Below are 17,827 nucleotides of genomic sequence, written 5' to 3'. Positions count from 1 at the left end.
GTTTTTCTTCCTAGAACATCAAGTTAATATTGGTTTGGGGACCATCACTGACGGCCAATCAAAATGCTGTAATAAGGCCTTGCAGCCAATTTGTTCTGTAGTGGAGGAAGTGCAGAGCTAAAGAGGAATTCTAAATAAAAACATGTTGAGGGATGTAAGGGACAAACGCAGGATTTTAGTGGACATATTATATCTGATTATAAGGACACGATCTACTTGGTTCCATTTAGAAAAGGATCATAGGTGAACCATGTATTAGAAAACCGTTCCTTTAAATATGCATTTGGAGAACTTCTACACTGTTAGCAAGAATGCCCACTCTCTGTGGGAATCTTGTAATCCTTGATCATGTTTTTAGATATTATTAGATTTTTATTTTTAGGGATCATCACAGCACCAAAGTCAGGGTAAGAAGCAAGAAGCAACAGAGAACCACAACTAGCTGCACAACTAGCTGCTACTTATAAGCTTTACATCTGACTTCCACCGAGAGGACATGTCTTCCTGTAAATCTGAATTTGTTTGTACGGTGCATGTATTAATGAAAGGTGGAATGATCCTTGTTTGTTTGTTCCAGTCTTAATCAACTGCAGTTATAAAAGTTCTGCACCAACCTAAACAAAGCACTTTACCTGGTAATGTAAACCTTACAGTAACACAGAGACAACCCCAACAGTCAAATGGACCCTATAAGCAAGCACTTGGAAGAAACCTTTGGCAGAAGCAGGATGTGTGGACATGTCGGCCTATCCTGAATCAAACTTTGTAGAGCTGCACGAAGCTTTTTACTGCCAAAGTGCAAATAACATAAAAAATTAAAGGTGCTTTTCCTTCTGTTGCGCGTCTAAAAGTATAATCTCACCGTAAAAACAAGGGCATTTATTATTATTACTCACACGTGCAGACACCTTTGTACTTTTGCTGCTTCCTTATTCACAAGGCCTCACCACAGCAGGTACTGTCGCATGTTTGATGTTTGGCAGATTTATACTCTGGGTTCCCTTTCGAGACCCCCCCCCGCCGAGGGGTTTGCGTCTCCTCCTGGGATCAAACCCGGGGGCTTTTGCTTGCTATACATACATAAACCAAGTACTACTGAGCCACTACAGCCACCTAGCTTATATTATTATGTTTAACGATGCAGGCATAATTTAGCATGACACTAAAGTTAATTAGCTGACAGTCTAGTTAAACGAACGTCAGCGGTGGGCTATAAACAAAAACACGTTTCTGCAAGCAGAACGTATCTGTTGAATTTGCCAGAGTCTCGGCACACTTCAAGCTAACGCTGGGATGCACGGCTTGATTGCCGTTTACGCGCGCACTGACTCATGCAGACGGCAGGCTTCACTTCCCTTCTTCTTCACACTCCCACACATAATGAACTCTAAATAGAAGCAGTTCAGTTTTTATTGTTTTAAAAAATTATATATTGTCACAATCAGAGGAAAGAAGTTGCAGGTGCAACCAAAACTTCAACAGAAAACTTCATAAGAAGAAAATAACTGTACTTTTTCCTTCCCCCTCCTTAAAGTTTACCTCTGAGAATAGACACAACAGGGCATAATTACTGTCACTGCTGTAACAAGCACATCTCCTCGCTCGGCAGCCGTAATCGCGACCTTTTGTCTTTTTTGTTCGCTTTATTTTACCTCGTGCAGCAAATGTAAATGTCACCCGTGCTGTGATCCGTAAGCCTTCCTTTTCTACAGAGCGGCACAGTGTCTGATTGTACAGCTAAACCTTTAAAGTGTCAGCACGTCTCCGATGGGATACAACAATATCTTTGTCATCTCCGGCTGCTTAGGGATTCAGAAAATTGGACCCTCTGCTTCAGCTACATACTGAAACTCCTACTGATGAAAGCATGTGAGTATGAATGAGGCTGCTCTCCTACTGCACTGGATATGCAGCGTAGGAGTTTGATGGGAAGAATTACAGTTACGCATGCAGTATTCTGTAAATGCTAAAGCGATGCACTGTCACGTTTAACTCCTCGCCTTAATCCAAAGCCAGCAGCATGATGGGAGAAGAGTTCAGATTCGCACGTTTGCACTGATATCGCATTTGCAAACATCTCCAAACATATAGCAGCAAAATGTTTGTGAATTCACACTGAAAATTTAGCGTATTGTGTATTTAAAATATGTGCAAGCAGGTTTTTCTTGATTCAGTGACTCCCACTGTAAAGCCAAGCGTTTGTGTTTGTGCCAAGCTTTGCAGGCACACAAAGATAATCGAATATTGATCTGGTACACAAGCTTATTGGCAAGATTTTTCCAGATTACTGGACATGTTTTGTTTTAACAGTGTTTATAGGAGCTTTATATAAATATGGAGGAGAACGGTGAGATCTTCATCTGAGTCATTTTCATGTCTAAACGGGACAGACTGAGGAATCACGTGCAGGGTGGGAGAAGGTAGCGAACCTTTGAATTTAGCTCCAACAGCAGCAACCATTTCTTCTCATGGCTCATAAAGCTCGCACAACAATGAGGAGAACTCCTATATAAGGGTTCCGGGTCATCGGCACTTGTGGGACGGTTTGATTGAAAAAGCACACTCGAGGTCTGCTGCATCGTCTCAGCTGGGTTAATGTTGGGACCTTTTGTATTCTTTTTTAATCATTATGGTTTCGATTTATTTGTTTCAGGTCACGGGCTGATTCCCTGACATTCTCCTCTGAAATTTCTTGACACATTTTTGAAATTTATTGCTCTCCAAGTCATTGGAAGGCATCCGTGCCCCAAGGTGCCAAATTAGCCCCGATTCGGGACGCTCCCTCCACGGTGCTTCACAGTTTCAAAGAGCAGGCCTTCTTCCTCCAACAGAGCACAGAGTTCGTTTTTTCTTCTTCCAGGTGTGCGCCGTGAGACTGTGTGCTTATTAAGGACAAAGAAATCCAAACTGCTCTGTGTTGTATCCATACGTGTGACCTGGATGTTTGGGGTTCACATGTTCACACAGCTGTATCTTAAATATCTGCAAACAAAGCTGTAAATACTTCTCAATAATCTAACCTTAAAACATTAATAAAATACATGCACAATGTCTTTCCCTAATTCAGAACGAGAGATCAGAAATGTGTTTCCTTGGTGTGCCTACGAAGCTTGGCACAAACACTGGAACCGTCCAACGTGCTGACAGATCTTCCACCACCTACAAACGAGTCTTTTTTTAGCAGCTTGAGATTGTGCACGTAGTCAAGCAGAGATACTGGGATGAAAGGAATCCCACTTGCAAATATAATAACTACAAACCTTCATGATGAGAACATGATGCAACAAATAAAAAAAAAAAAAAAGAATAAAACCACCTTTAAAATCACGCTGCCATCACTGCACTCACCAACCGCCGACTCCAGGGCCACTCTGTAGGCGCTGGCATGTCGGTGAGGCTGCCACTGGGCACACAGCCCGTTCATCCTCACCTGATAGGTACTCAGGTTAGTCACGCCCAGGTACACTGCAGGGAAACAGAAAAGGTGTTTTTACTTGCAGAGCAGATATTTACGGGCCCAGACGTTATTTCCAAATTCCATTCTTGAATCTGTCACTCGGAGCACCGTGTTTGAGTTTTACAAAAAGAACTAAATGCTCAACGACTGCTTTGGTTCAGTGAATGAAGAGCTGCAGCTCAGGAATGTGGGGTTTCTGCAGTAAACATATTTCTCTACCAACTTTAAACATCTCTTATTAATACTGGAACAATGACATCACAGCACCGTGAGCCTCTTCATGGCATGCACCAAGAACATTTCACCAATCAGACAAGCAGCAGCCTCCTCACACCAGGAGCCCCCGACTAGCTGTGGAGGTTTCAGTTTTTTACGTACATATCTAACATTTGCTCTCGTTATTTAGAAACTTAATTATTTAGAAAGTTATTTAGATTTAAATTGAACCGAACATGATAAGATATTTCCAAAAACTAAAGCTAAAATCTGTCTCAGATCTCTTAGTCTTAGAACAGATGTGATGTGGGTCAGTGACAGCTGTATTATTGGACATTTTAATGTAATTTGATGTCTCTGCTATTCTCCTACAGTCAGCTGTGGCGGAGGCTACGAGTTTTGATGTCATGAGTCTGGACACGAACAAAAGCAGCATTGAGACATAAAACTAAACCTTTCTGGAAGCCTAAAAATGTGCATTATAAACTTGTAAGCATTCCTCTCTATACTGCCATAAGAGCAAAGCTATATATATGTTTAACAGCACTCAGCTCACATCTGAGGAACCACACGGCATCCTGTTTCCACACGGCAGATGCAAAAGTCTCTGGCCAGTTGGTTTCAAGGACACCAAAGTGCACTTTCTTGAAGTTATTTACAGACACACAGAAATGTAGCTGCACTGTCTTTGCTTCAGAAGTCTGGCTTATGCACACACGCACAAACAAACCCACACACACTCTGTTTATGCAAATGGTATGTATGCGCTTTTATGGTGCGACGTTTGAAAGCAGCTCTTGTTCCCAGCTGAAGAACATTAGCATGCGTGTCTCTGTGAGCTGGTAATGGCCTGTACAGCTCAGTATCATTCCCTCTGACAAAACAGAACATTTCCAGTTGAGCCAAATATCTAATCTGCATTATTGTGAACTTCATACAAATGCATAATGTATCCCTGCATAATATTCCTGCAAACCTCTCAGCAAGTGATTTAATGAGGAGACGCAAAGGGATTCTTAAGTCAGCATCTCTACATATATGTCGACACAGTAAAGGCAGCGGGAGGCAAAACACTCCAGCTGTTTGAATTTGCTACTACTGATCATCTGCCAATATTCGACAGGAATTACTGGTAAATTTCACACAGAGGAAAATGTTGAGAATCATCAGCAGTAACTTTGATTCAGTGGTCCCACTTCACCACGACAATCCAGCGCAGCGTTTCCGTTTCTGCTGATGCGGCACATTCAGACTCCATCTTGCCCACGCTCGTTAACAAAAACCCATGATGCTTATTCATTTGGGCAGTTACTCACTCCCACCCCCAAAAGAGCAATGCACCGTTTACAAGCAGAGTGACCTCAGACTGTCGTGCTGGGCAGAGACGCTCACACTCCCTGCGAGTTAAAGGAGCTCAGATGGATGTAAAGCAGCTGCTTCTTTGTCTTGTAAAAACTACAATGAGGCTCTTCAGGAAACTTATATTCTGCACATACATGCTGCTCACAGATATGTTCAAGCAAACCGAGCACTGGAGACATATCCTAACAAAGGATGCAGGATCACCTGTAAAGAGTTAGATATAAAGAGCTACGTTAGCCTGCCCAACGTGCTCCCACTGCAATGGAAAAAGTATCTAATGCGCAACATTCATGAGACATGGAAACATTAACGATTAGGTCATCAGCTTTATTTTACTAATTAGTATCTTTTAAGATGCAAAATATGTCAGTTTCTCAGGCTCTGTTTCGCAGAGAGAGCCCGTCTCCAAACAGCTGCACTTTTCTAAATGCCACACAATCTGTATGTGCAGGAAGCTTCGGTCATAATGTTTCTGGTTGTTCCCTTAATATCGAGTCGCTCAGATTGTTACCAGTAGATTGATATTTGATGTAAATTCATTAAAGTAAGATTCGATTTCACTGTGAAAAGGCTTGAACAGCTGATTAGAGCACAAAAACAATTTGTGTGACAAGAATAACTATGAGATGGTGGACGGGTGGGTGGGTGGATGTGCCATGAGTTCCCCAGTTTCACCCATTGTGGCCAACTTCTACATGGAAACAGTGGAACCCCACTGAGTCATTGGTTCAGGTATGTGGGTGAAAATCAAATCTCAGGACGACCAAAATTCAGGGATCACATTAACTCAGTGGACCGACACATCAAATTCATCAGGGAGGATATGAAAAGTGGCAGGTTAGCCTTCTTAGACTGAGATTTCCATCAGTAGTGGGGGACATTTAAAAGCTGATGCGTACCGTAAACCTACATCCACTGGAGCACAAACTGGGCGCCATCAGGACGCTACAATACAGATCGAACACCATCCCCACAGACACAGCGGCCAGGGAAGCAGGAGAGCAAGACGTTGCTGAGTAAATGTGGTTATCCCAGCTGGACATTTGTCAAACCTGTGAAGGCACCTAAAGAAAGCTCCAGCCGATCCAGGAGGGAAGGACAACCTCAGTGATCCCTCATGTGTCCGGAGTATGGCCACTCTGTGGCTTTCAACACGCTTTGATTGTTTCATGCTTTACTTCTAAATCACTGCTTTACTTTTGAAATTCTTGAACTTAAAACTTAAATTTTGAGTATTTCACAACAAGTAACCTTTCGCTGCATCCTTGCAATAAGCATTAAAGGCCATATACAACATTTTTTCTGGGGTATTTCTTTCATAAACCTTTAGGTATACGAGTGTAAGCAGATAACCTGGAGTGTCATTCTTCTTTTTGCCACAACGACCATGATACTCGTCCTCTGCGTGACATTGACACATCAGCCCACTAAGCTCTGCTGGTCCATTGGCTTCATTAACATGCTGGTGAGCAATATGACAGATGCTCCATTCACCTCCTGGGATCCCACTGGCCTCATCATCTTGCTCTCTTTTCGACTCAACCCATCTCTCCATCTTTGTCAGAGTTCATCCCCTTCTTCTTTCCTCATTTTCCTTCCAAACTTGTCCTTCAAGTCAACCAAGAAGTGCTTAATTGTCATGCAGGCAGCGGAAACTGTGGCTCCAATGCAAAGTGACACGCTCCATTTAAAGCTGCGTGTTCGGGCATTTAGCTGACACTTGTATCGAGAGCTCTCGCGCAGAGAGCAATGAGAGCGGATGAAAGGGTAGAGGTTCGGAGTCCTGCTCAAGGACACTTCAAAAGGACACATAGTTTTCACTGGATGCTTTGGCTGTCATGGAGATCAAACCAGAGACCTTTCAAAAAGGGCTATTTCACCGATAGGCCAGTCTGCACTGAAGTGATTAATTATCATGCAGGAGAGGAAAATCCAGGCTCCTACTCTAATGATTGTACTTGAGAAGCAAGTGATTGATTGAACCAGGCCACACACTCACAGAGCCCCAGGAAGTGTCCACATCACAAGTGAGATAACTTAAATCCATACAGTTCATTCCAGCACTGGGATGTAATTAGGTGGAGTCGACATTAAAGGTGTCAGATGGATATCAAGATATTGAGCCTGCAGGAGTCTGACTGCTCTCTGATTAGATTAGATGATATTGTTTATTCACTTGTACTCAAAGAGGTAGAATGGGCCGAGAAAACCAATAACAAGGTGTATAAATGATCCTGGGTAGAAAATGCCAACAGAACAATTAAGAACAAGCAGAGCAAAGATGTACTGGTCTATTGGGAAATCATCACGGTGCAGGAAAGGTATACTTTGTAGTTTATAGTTGCTTTTATCTTTATTTTCTTAAATAGATTTTGAACTCATATTTGATTAAAATAAATATATATATACAAAATTGAGCAAAAGGTTGGACTTTCAAATGACTTTTTTCAAAAAGTGCCACAGGTAATATGAAAGTGGTTTGTTATTTGTGTCAAGTTCATTTACTTCAAAGCTAAAACAAACCAGTTACTCTTGTGTTTCTTTAGTAGTTGTTTAAGTTAAAAATAATAATGATCGTCTGACACATCCAGTCAGTGCCGATCATAGCTTTTGCAATATTTGGTTCTTTTCAATTCAGTAATATTTATACAGTCGCCTCAAGGGGCTATTTATTGTATGGTAGACCCTAGAATAATACATACAATCACATGACCCCCTGTGAGCAAGCACTTTGGCCACAGTGGGAAGGAAAAACTCCCTTTTAACCTCCGGCAGAACCAGGCTCAGGGAGGGGCGGGGCCACGTGCTGAGTTTTTCAGCTCAATTATAAAATTAAATAACCGGCTCATGAAATCCCCTTAAACATCAATACTGACAAATATGGCATTTACATGTGCATTTATTTATACAATAATTAGGTTCTCCTTATAATACCACCTGTTAAACTGGGACTAGTCACCACAGTGGTGGAATACACTCTACATCAGGTACGCCTTGCTACCATTAACCAGGGCGGGAAACATTTCTCAGGGATTTCGGTCCAAGCTGACATCATAGGATTGTTGCGGCACATCCATGATGAGGATCTTCCATTACACTACATCCCAAAAGTGCTCTGTTGAATTGAAATCTGGTGACTGTAGAGGCCATTTGAGTGCAGTGAAGATGGTAGACTGTGGTCATAGAGGTGTAGTGTTTAAACGATTCCCCACACCCTTAGACCACCATGAGGAACAACCTGCACAAGGCAGGCGGATCCATGCTTTCATGTTTGTGTCAGATTCTGATTGTACTATTTGAATGTTGCAATAGAAATGTGCGTGTGGCACGCAGTGTTGTTTGCTGCTGCCCACCTGCTTCAAGGTTCAATGTGTTGTGTATTTGGAGATGCTCTTCTGCATATGTTGCAACACTGGTTTAAGTTACTGTCGCCTTCATTTCAGCTCAAGCACTCACTCCTCTGACCTCTGAAAACCCCGGAGATGGTTACGGGAAGGACAGTTCCAGCCAATCAGCAGCCTCTGAAATACTCAGACCAACTCATGAGGCACCAACTAGAACGAAATGTTCAGAGTCACTTAAATGTCATTCCTTCCTCATTCTGACGCTCAGTTTGAACAGCAGGTCATCTCTCCATCACGTCATCCCTAACTGCACCATCAATGTGATTGGCTGCGTGGACGTTTGCATTAACAAGCAGCTGAGTGGCGTGTTAATGTTCATGGCTTTTATGGTCGCAATTACACTACCAGCTGCCAAAATGCACGCGCTGCAGTGCATGCACTTCTCAGCACATTCACAAGTCATTTAAAATGAAGATTGCAGATAAAATAATAATAATAAAGCAAGTCGCACATGAATATCCCTCCTTCTGCAGCTCCACAGAGAATATCACACTTTATAAAGGTAAAGCAGAATTAGGTAAGAGGAAGATGCAGTGCTCTTCCTCATTAAAGCATATAGGATATAACATTCAAACAGTTAACATGTTTTTGAAAGGACTGATGAAATCAGTGCATTACAACCAGTGTTGGTCAAGTTACTTGAAAAAAGTAATCAGTAACTAATTACTGATTAATTCCCCAAAAAAGTAATCCCGTTACCTTACTGATTACTTATTTCCAAAAGTAATTAATTACTTAGTTACTTAGTTACTTAGTTATTTTTTAAAAACACGATTTACAACCTGAATAGGTGATAAAGCGATAGATCTTTCAGCCCAATTCTACTTTTTCTGCATAATCATCATACAAAATGTAATCAAATGGAAAAGTCTCTTTTTAAAACTTGTTTTATTAGTTTTAATCTTTTAACTTTATGCATCAAGCAAAACATTTAATTATCTGCAACATTCTCTGACTGGAATAAATTAGTTTAACATTTAAACCTATTTTCTGCACATTCCAGCTCATAAAATAAAATATTTTTTGTGTTTACACTCAGTCTTTCAAATAGATGCAAGTAAAACACAGCAGAAAATAAATAAAGTCAAAACCTCAGCGGTCCTGTTGCTCTATTTTCACCTGTAAAGCAGGAGTGGGGTAGGCGGAGGTTTACCCTGGTGCAGGTGTGCCGCGGTCAGTGGAAGAATCCGCGAGTTTCTCTGTGAGTTTCCCATTACGTCGTAGCTACTCAGTGCTTGTTTGGAAGTTTAGGGGTTTTTTCGCTGTAAAAAGAAGTTTTCTTCCCACGCACAGCGGACACTAATGTTTTTGTCACTTTTTATGGAATCAAACTCAAAGTAAGGTCAGTGCTTCCACGCTTTAAACGCTGCACGCTCATACTCTCTCCCGCACTCGATATATGATCCATTGTTGATCTGCACACAGCTGTTGTCACTAACGGCGCACTCGCTTACGTCACTGTCATGAGACATTCTCGCAAAAAAATCATGGTTTTAGTAACGCAGTAACGCAGCGTTCCTACGGGAAAGTAACGGTAATCTAATTACCGTTTTTGCAATAGTAATCCCTTACTTTACTCGTTACTTGAAAAAAGTAATCGGATTACAGTAACGCGTTACTGCCCATCTCTGATTACAACTAACAAAAAACCAAATTTGCACTCAAAACAGGTGCAGGTATAAATATTTCAATGAAAACACAAACCCCGTCTGTTAATACGAGGCTCCTCTTACTTTACATCTAAAGAGTAAAACACTATAAATCCATAACAGAGTAAAAAGAGATGGATTTTGGATGCTACGAGGCAACAGCTGAAGACTCCTTCATCCTACTCTTTTAATCATGGTTATAGTTACAGTGAAGACAAACATAATAAAATTTTAAAGACAATATCCTGTAATTAGATTGCGACTGCTGCTAAGAGCATCGCACGGGTATCTAGGAATCAACCTCTGAAGTGTCTGACTGCCTGTTGTAATTGAAATGAAATAAACTAAGAGGCTGCAGCTGTTCTTAATTAAAGCTGGTGGAGTTTAGGAAGGTCAGCAAAAAATGAATCTTTAAAAAGGTTGAAAGCAACATTCAAGACGAAATACAACAAGCAGAGATTTGTTTGGGGCAATGAAATAAAGCTGCAGGTAAAAACATTATATATACAATCTGCAGGTGTAGTTTTATTAGATGGAGATGAAATCAGATTTGAAGTAAATAAAAAGTGTTGCTTTGTTTTTCAGAACAATTGTTTTTTTGCAAAATATCGTGATATTAAAAATGGAGACATACTCCATTACAAAAAGAGATTACACTGTAAACTGTTGGAAGGATCCATGAACAGTTTCCAGTGACTGAAATATTGGTTTGAAAAATTAAATTAGAAAAGTTGTACGACTGCTGAAGAGCATCGGTTTAAACCGAGGAAACACTTAATGAGCTTAACTGGAGGCCACAAAGCTCTCTAATGTTATTTGCTGCTTTGAACAGGGCCCGAGTTATGTTGTTACAGTAATAACTTCCAGAGACGCTCTTAAACAGCACATTTGTATCTAATTCAGTGTGACCGGGACTATAGAATTAAAGGAATGAATGATGAACTTACAGGTCTTGGCCCTTCCTGTCAGGGCTTCGCTGGATCCGGTCGAGTAGGAGGCGATGACCTTGACGCTGTACTCGGTACCGCTCAGCAGGTTAACGATCAGCATGGTGTTCACATCCTCCCCCACAAAGGTTTCCAGGGCTTGTCCAGGGGCTGCAGGGTGCGGCGGGATAATGGAGGAGACACGTCAAGGATGAGTAGACGGTCAGTGAAGCAGAAGGAGAACAAAGGAACACCTTCAGAGGTCATCATTAGCTTCAGCTGCAGCATAAAATATCAGTTTTCCTCTCACATTCCTCTATACTGTTAAAACTGACAGCTGTGAGAAGTGCAGCAGGTCCGGGATGTTTTCATTTGTTCCTAACATAATCCTATTTTGACAAAACCCAACAAAAAAGAGATGAGAACCAGGTAACAGCTGAATAAAGCTCAGGTATTTTACTCCACCTGAGATCAGTCCCGCAGACTGCTGAGTTTAAATCTCAGCTTTACAACAGAAAAATATGCTAACAGCCTTCTATAAAAAACGTTTGGGTCTCTTCTCTGAATGCAGACTGTGCGTGAGGGTGAAACTTTAAATTGTTCCGAGCCTTACACTGGGTTAGTGGTGCGGCTCAGATGCTAGCAGCTGCAGTTAGCTGTCTGCCTTCACTTTCACTCATCTGTCACTGAACTCGGTTTCTCGACCACGTTGTGGTTTTGGAGCTATTTAAAGGATTTTACTGCAAACATATTCGGTACACTGTGTGGGTAATTGTACTAAAAACCAGTCCGAGTCCTCCAGCGTTGGTGAGGAAGTAAGACCAACATCCTTTTTTGATCCTTCCTCTGAGGTAAAGTTTGGCATTTTAAGTGTCAGTGACAGTTTCAAATGTGCACTTCAGCACTGGATTACATTTTTATCCCTAGTGGTTTGTTACAGTAAGAAACTCCTTCAGCATGCCTGCCCCCATCCATCAGCATTTCTGTCTTTTAGTTTTTATCCACATATTTATGAAATTGACAAAATTATAGAATTATGGTTTGCAAACATTTCTTAAAACTGTCTGGACTCGATGGGACTTAAACTGTAATATTTGAAATGAGCTAAAAGAGAGATTAGGGAGAAATAATTGGTATTGTTTAAATTACCAGTTAGAGGCTGGTAGATGACCCTGTAGCCCATTGTGGGCGACGGTGGAACATCCCAGCTGATCTTGAAGCGATTGTACCATTCCTCTGAGACACGCAGGTTCCTGGGAGCTAAGAGAGGAACTGAGAAGCAGAGAGGGACGAGAAAAGACAGATTATATGTATGCAAAGTGTTAACAAATATTAACCCTTTAAAGCCGGTCAGAGCAGCACGCTCCGTTTTGCGTAACTATTTTTAAATCCCGGTAGCTCTGCAACCACGTGAGCTAGCGCAATAATTTTTTTTGCATATGAAACCGGAGGAGTTGTACTTGCATCTGATGCCATCAGCTTGTCCTCGGTCACAGTTCCCTTCCACATACAGCTTTGCAAAAACTGCATAAAAAGCGCTTGTAGCAACAAAAACATAATATTACAGAAACAGCTTTGCCGATCCGATCAGCTGTTTGTAACACTTCCTACATCCATCAGCGCGAACTATCGCATGTCCGCCATGACCTGCCCGAAACCGGAAGTGACGTCATTTTGCGGAAATGTAGTTTTTTACCATCAGCGCCTCATGAGCCTATACTGGTGTTTTTAAAAGTTATATTTGACTTTGTGACTTCCTGTGTCGTTTCTGGGATGCTTAGGACTCATATTGCACTGCTGGAAATAGTTTATTTTGATGCACATGCTGCTTTTTTTTGCAAATTTGCATGATAATATTTATTTTCGTTTTTCCTGCAGTGTACAAAAATTGGTGTATTTCAAAAATAAAACTATGAAGACACTTAAAATAAATTTCCTGTGGTGGGAAACTATTTTGTGCAACTTTTTTGTATTTACAGTTTTGAGGGATAAGCCTCTTAAATTTCTCTAACTACAAATATATGTTAAAAAAACAAAAACGATTTTCAAATTTTTTTGTAGTTTATTGTACTTTTTTGCAATTTATGTAATTACTATGCACTTAATGCAGACATATTATTAAAATATAATGGTCGTATTGATGTATATCAACTTGAAATGCTCCCAAAAATGGCTCCACAGCATGTGAAAATATAATATAAGCTCTGGCGGGCTTGGTTTTAATGGTAGGTCTTAAAGGGTTAAGGAACAAATATCGATATAAGCAAATATTTGGGCATTTTATGTGTGAGTGTCTGGAGTCAAAACAGGGAAAAAACTATAAAAGCAGAGTGAGAGAGAAAGATGGTGAAGCAGAAAAATCATTAACAAAGAGAACAGAGAAAAAACATGAAAGGGAAAGAAGAGAAGTCGGCTGTATACCAACAAACTGAAGCCACAGTTTAAATCGAAATAAGGTAAATCCAGCAGAAGCAAAAGTACTGAATATATTCCTCAGTACAGAATGATTAGAATGAGCTTTAATAATGAGACAGGAAGTACAGAGAGGAACTGCAAGGGCAGACGCCGAGTTGACAAAAGGAAGATAATGACGAGTCAAAAAAGGCCTAAAAGTTTGATAACGCCTAATAAAATTTCAACTGTCGGCACAGCAGAAAAGTAAAGTCTCCCCACTGTTACAGAGTGTACAGTCGAATTAATCTGCCAGAGTGATATTAAAACCAGAGGACTTATCACTGGCTCGACAGCTGGGACACGTCCTTTGAAATGGCCGAATGGAATAATACGAATCTTAAAATAAAGTGCTTTCTTTGAGGAACGTGTGCTTTTCGAGCCGTCTGTACATTCACATACATTTATGACCTCCGTGCAGCCTCCTCTGCTCTCCCACAGCCGTGATAGATTCCAGATCGCCGTGGTTAATGGGAAGCTGTGAGACTTTTCGGGTGGAAATCCCAGAGTGAATCTGCTGGCTGTTGAGTTGCACATTTGAAATGCTAAAAACCTCCCATCACTCTCCCTGAGCTGCAGCCGTCTCACCATTACTGCAACTGAACCCTCCAAATTATGCCGGCTCTTCTGCCTCATTTTCCCTCTTCACCTTCCCGGCCGTTCACCATTAAAAAGCTAATCATGCTCTCTGCAAGAAAGCCGTACTCCCCCCACACCGCCGGTATCTGCTGCACCCTCATATGTTCAAATCCCTCTGTTATACCCGCCTCTTCGGTCGTATTATCTATTTTCACTGTGCCCTTCCTGGTCCTGAGAAAATTACCATCATCCTCTGAACTCCGTCTGCATTTCCTCCCACTATGTCTTCGCCCTTCAGGCCTGAGGGTAATGAGAATCTGGAGATTTAATGAAACTTTCAGAGTAAAAAAATGCTTTTTTGGGTGCTGAGGATCTAAGGTACTAATTCTGCATGCAGACGTCGTACTGGTTCCTCCATTGTACTCTGTGCATCTATCATCTAACAGTTGTTGAGATGACATCAAGTCCCCAAGCTGCTGCCCACTTTTTTAGTTCCTGTGGGAAATTAAAGCATTTTTACACAGCAGAGCATTAAGTCTTCCAAGACAACAGCCAACAATTTAATTGAGCAGCAAAATGTTATTCTTGAGTCTCGGTTAGAAAACGAGGAAAATGATCTAATTACAAACCCAATTCTGAAAAAACTGTGGAAAAGTCAGCAAAAGCAGAATGCAATCGTGTGTAAATCTCATAAATCTATATTTGATTCACCCTCCAACACAGAACTCAGAGATCAACAATATTTTTAAATATTAGATCAGTTTTAATCGGATGACAGCAGAAAATCTCAAAAACAGCTGAGAGACGGAGAGAGTAAAGAAACTGTTTTTGGAATCTGAAGGAATCTCTGTCTGCAGGAAACAGCAAAAATCAGTCTACGTGACTTTGGGGCTCCTTTACAAACTGGCATGATTCTGTCATGGAAACCACGGCATCACTGCAGGTTAAAGCTCGGTCACATGAAGAAGCTGTATGGAAACATGACCCAGAAACACCACCTCCTTCTTTTTGGACTGGGACAAAGTGGAAAGCTCTTTATTTCTGTTCTGAAGTTTGCATGTTTGATGGCAAAGGGACGCATGGATGTCTATGGAAGTGGCAGCTTGAACATCTGGAAAAGCACCATCAGTGCTGAAAGGCGTGCTCGGGTTTCAGAGCAACATCCAGGGGAGACTTTGCATTTCTCAGCAAGCCAATGCCCAACTGAAACATTTGGAGCATCAAACAAAAACTTTTATGAACACAACTCTAAAATGTTGAAGAACTAGAATTTTCTATCAGCCAACAACGGGACAACATTCCTCTCCAGTCCAGAAACGTCTCTCCTCGGTTCCCAGACGTTTCCAGGCTGTCACACGGGGATAAACCTGACTCTGTCCCATTTTTCAAAGTAAATCGAAATATTAAAGCACTAAAAACATCTATTTTTGCTTGAGTGTTGTTATTTTTTCAAATTTAAATGCATGTTTACTTGAACTACCCAGATGTTTACAGATGGCTCCTAACAGCGTCACGAGCCACTGACTTAATCTTTTTGAGGAGAGACAAACTCTGTGATGCAGACTGTGGGCTGCAGCGTTCTGGAGAAACCACTCGTCCACGGTGCTACAGGAGTAACTGTCTGATTCTTTTTCTCCAACAGCCACACGAGCCAACAGGAAGGGTAACAAGCACCGAGGGACCAGCACTGGTTCAAAATGAAGCACCTTTTGAAGGTGTCATCTTTAAAAGCGTGGTTCTATCTGACTGGTCATCAACTGTTGACTAAATGATGTTACAGAAAAAGAGAATCATGCTGGAATTACCAACTTTACTCGTCACCTGACAAACACACTGTTGTCTGGCTGTGTTTGAAATCAGCTAAGTTGCTGTGGGAGGCTCAGTCAGTGCAGGCATCCTGCACCAGCGTTGATGTTTAACAGGCTGCGAATGCTTAGACCGCCGCATCGCCGCCACAGTAAACACGTCCGCTTCTCTGTGATGTCAGCAGCTTCTGACAAAACAACACTGTGTGATGTTCTGTTAATGAGAAGACCTGAAACCACCTCGTTTGAAAAGATAAGCAGGACTCTTCTAGTCTGAAGGTATTTTTCCAAATAAAATGAACTGCAGACTGTGATTCTGCTGCTTTACAATCTTTGCTTTTTAGTGCTTCTTACAGATTCGAAGCTGCTTCAAAATCCAAATCGCACAAATTAAAACACCCTGCTGTCTCTTAAATTCATTCCTCATTCATTCCTCGTCACAACATATTCCACACCGAGGCTATGAAAGTCAATTATCTTCTAATTCTCGGTCTTAAATCTCTTTGCCATCAAGTTGGTAGTGACTTTTCTATCACATTATATTTGTTTCCCCGCCGCCCTCTCTGTATTACCCCCCACGTCTCTCTCTGATTGGCCCATCCTTCAGTGGATCAAACGCAGCTTAATCTGCCTCTTCTGCCACATTATCTATCTTCAGTTTGGGGCTAAAAACCCAATCATCCTCTCTGCATTCCCTGTCATGCCTCCCTTGGCGTTCGCCCCATCCCTCATAGGTTCAAATCCCAAGATTACACGGGCGCCGTTTGTCACATCATCTATCTCCACCTTAAAAAACGCAATCATCCCCCCTCCTCTCTCTCTGCAATCCCCGTCATTCTTCCCCAGGTGATCGTCTCATCCCTCACTACCTAACAGGAGCCATTCATCATCAGCGGGTGTCGCAGGCTCGTCGCTTAAAAAGCGGAGAACGTCGTTAGCGTCTGCTAATGTGTGTAACGCGTCGCACGGGGGAGACATGATGGGACGGAGCGGAAAGATGAACGACTTAAATTTAGAGTTTCCTCCACGCTAAAAGTGGAGTGTTTGTTCTGTAATGCACTTGGCGGCAGAGAAAATCATTAGCCTCTGCTGCACTCGCAGCGGCGCTCTGTCATATTTAACAAAAGAGGAAAAGATGCTTCCCGCATATTTCTGTCTTCAGCTCCACAGTAAAGCAAATGGATGCTGAGCACTGAGCGGCCGCCGTCTCTTTTCCTTCCTGGGAAACTGTCTCAGGTGTAATGAGCTGCAGAGATCTCCGGGGTTGGGTTAGGGAGAAAGTACGTCTTCCTATTTTTCATCTAAATACTTGTTAATGAAGGCAAAGTTGCAACGAAAAGCAAAACTGGAAGCGCACACCTAATTTCTAATAAAGGTTCGGCTCCAGTATTTTGAATCTAGCACTGACAGAGACTTTTCTATCTTGTTACATATTTCATCAAATCAATCAACGTTTTATCTTGTGCAGTGATTTAAACTTTACAATATAATTGAACCCTCTCTTTGCCCGTGTTGGCAGGAAGAAAAACGCCCCCTCAATCATTCAGCTTCCGGCAACATTTTCTTGAGCGTCCTGAACAAGATGAATGGCGAACACTTTGCTGCTCGGCTTAAATTGTTGTGTTTGTTTCACAGTAATGAGACTTTAAGAAAGCGACAGCCGCTGTGGGCAGAAATGCATCTCTCATCCTCAACTCACCCACAACAGATTCTCCCTCTCAGGAGGCACAAACACCCGAGACACCAGCACCTCGTTATGGGTCCCATTAGCAAACTTTTCCCAATCAGTGAAGTCGTTTCCACGTTTGATCCTGAAAATGCTCACTTTTTTGCACCCTTGTGGTTGTGAACATGACATTGACATTTCCACTATCTTTTAATTGCAAACCACAGCGCTGCTTTGTTCTGGCCTGTCTCCTGGTCCTCGCTGACCCTCAACACCTCCAGGATTGGAGGATTTTCTATCTCCCAGAATCTT

At 41.8% G+C, this 17,827-nt stretch overlaps 1 protein-coding gene across 2 annotated transcripts in view; it reads right to left on the bottom strand.

Moving 5' to 3' along the window:
- col14a1b (collagen, type XIV, alpha 1b) overlaps positions 1-17,827 on the bottom strand; it is a 169,552-nt gene that overhangs the window by 59,620 nt on the left and 92,105 nt on the right. For both annotated transcript variants that reach the window (XM_080862841.1, XM_080862842.1), the window contains exons 21-23: positions 12,164-12,286; positions 11,036-11,185; positions 3,349-3,465 (exon numbers count right to left, since the gene is read on the bottom strand). In XM_080862841.1, the coding sequence (XP_080718967.1) occupies positions 3,349-3,465; positions 11,036-11,185; positions 12,164-12,286 (390 nt within the window). The remainder of the gene's footprint in view (positions 1-3,348; positions 3,466-11,035; positions 11,186-12,163; positions 12,287-17,827) is intronic.

The sequence above is a fragment of the Rhamphochromis sp. 'chilingali' genome (genome assembly GCF_963969265.1).
Source record: "Rhamphochromis sp. 'chilingali' genome assembly, chromosome: 17".
Taxonomy (NCBI): Eukaryota; Metazoa; Chordata; class Actinopteri; order Cichliformes; family Cichlidae; genus Rhamphochromis; species Rhamphochromis sp. 'chilingali'.
Note: the sequence above shows the minus strand (reverse complement) of the source record. Positions and strands in the feature narration are given on the sequence as shown.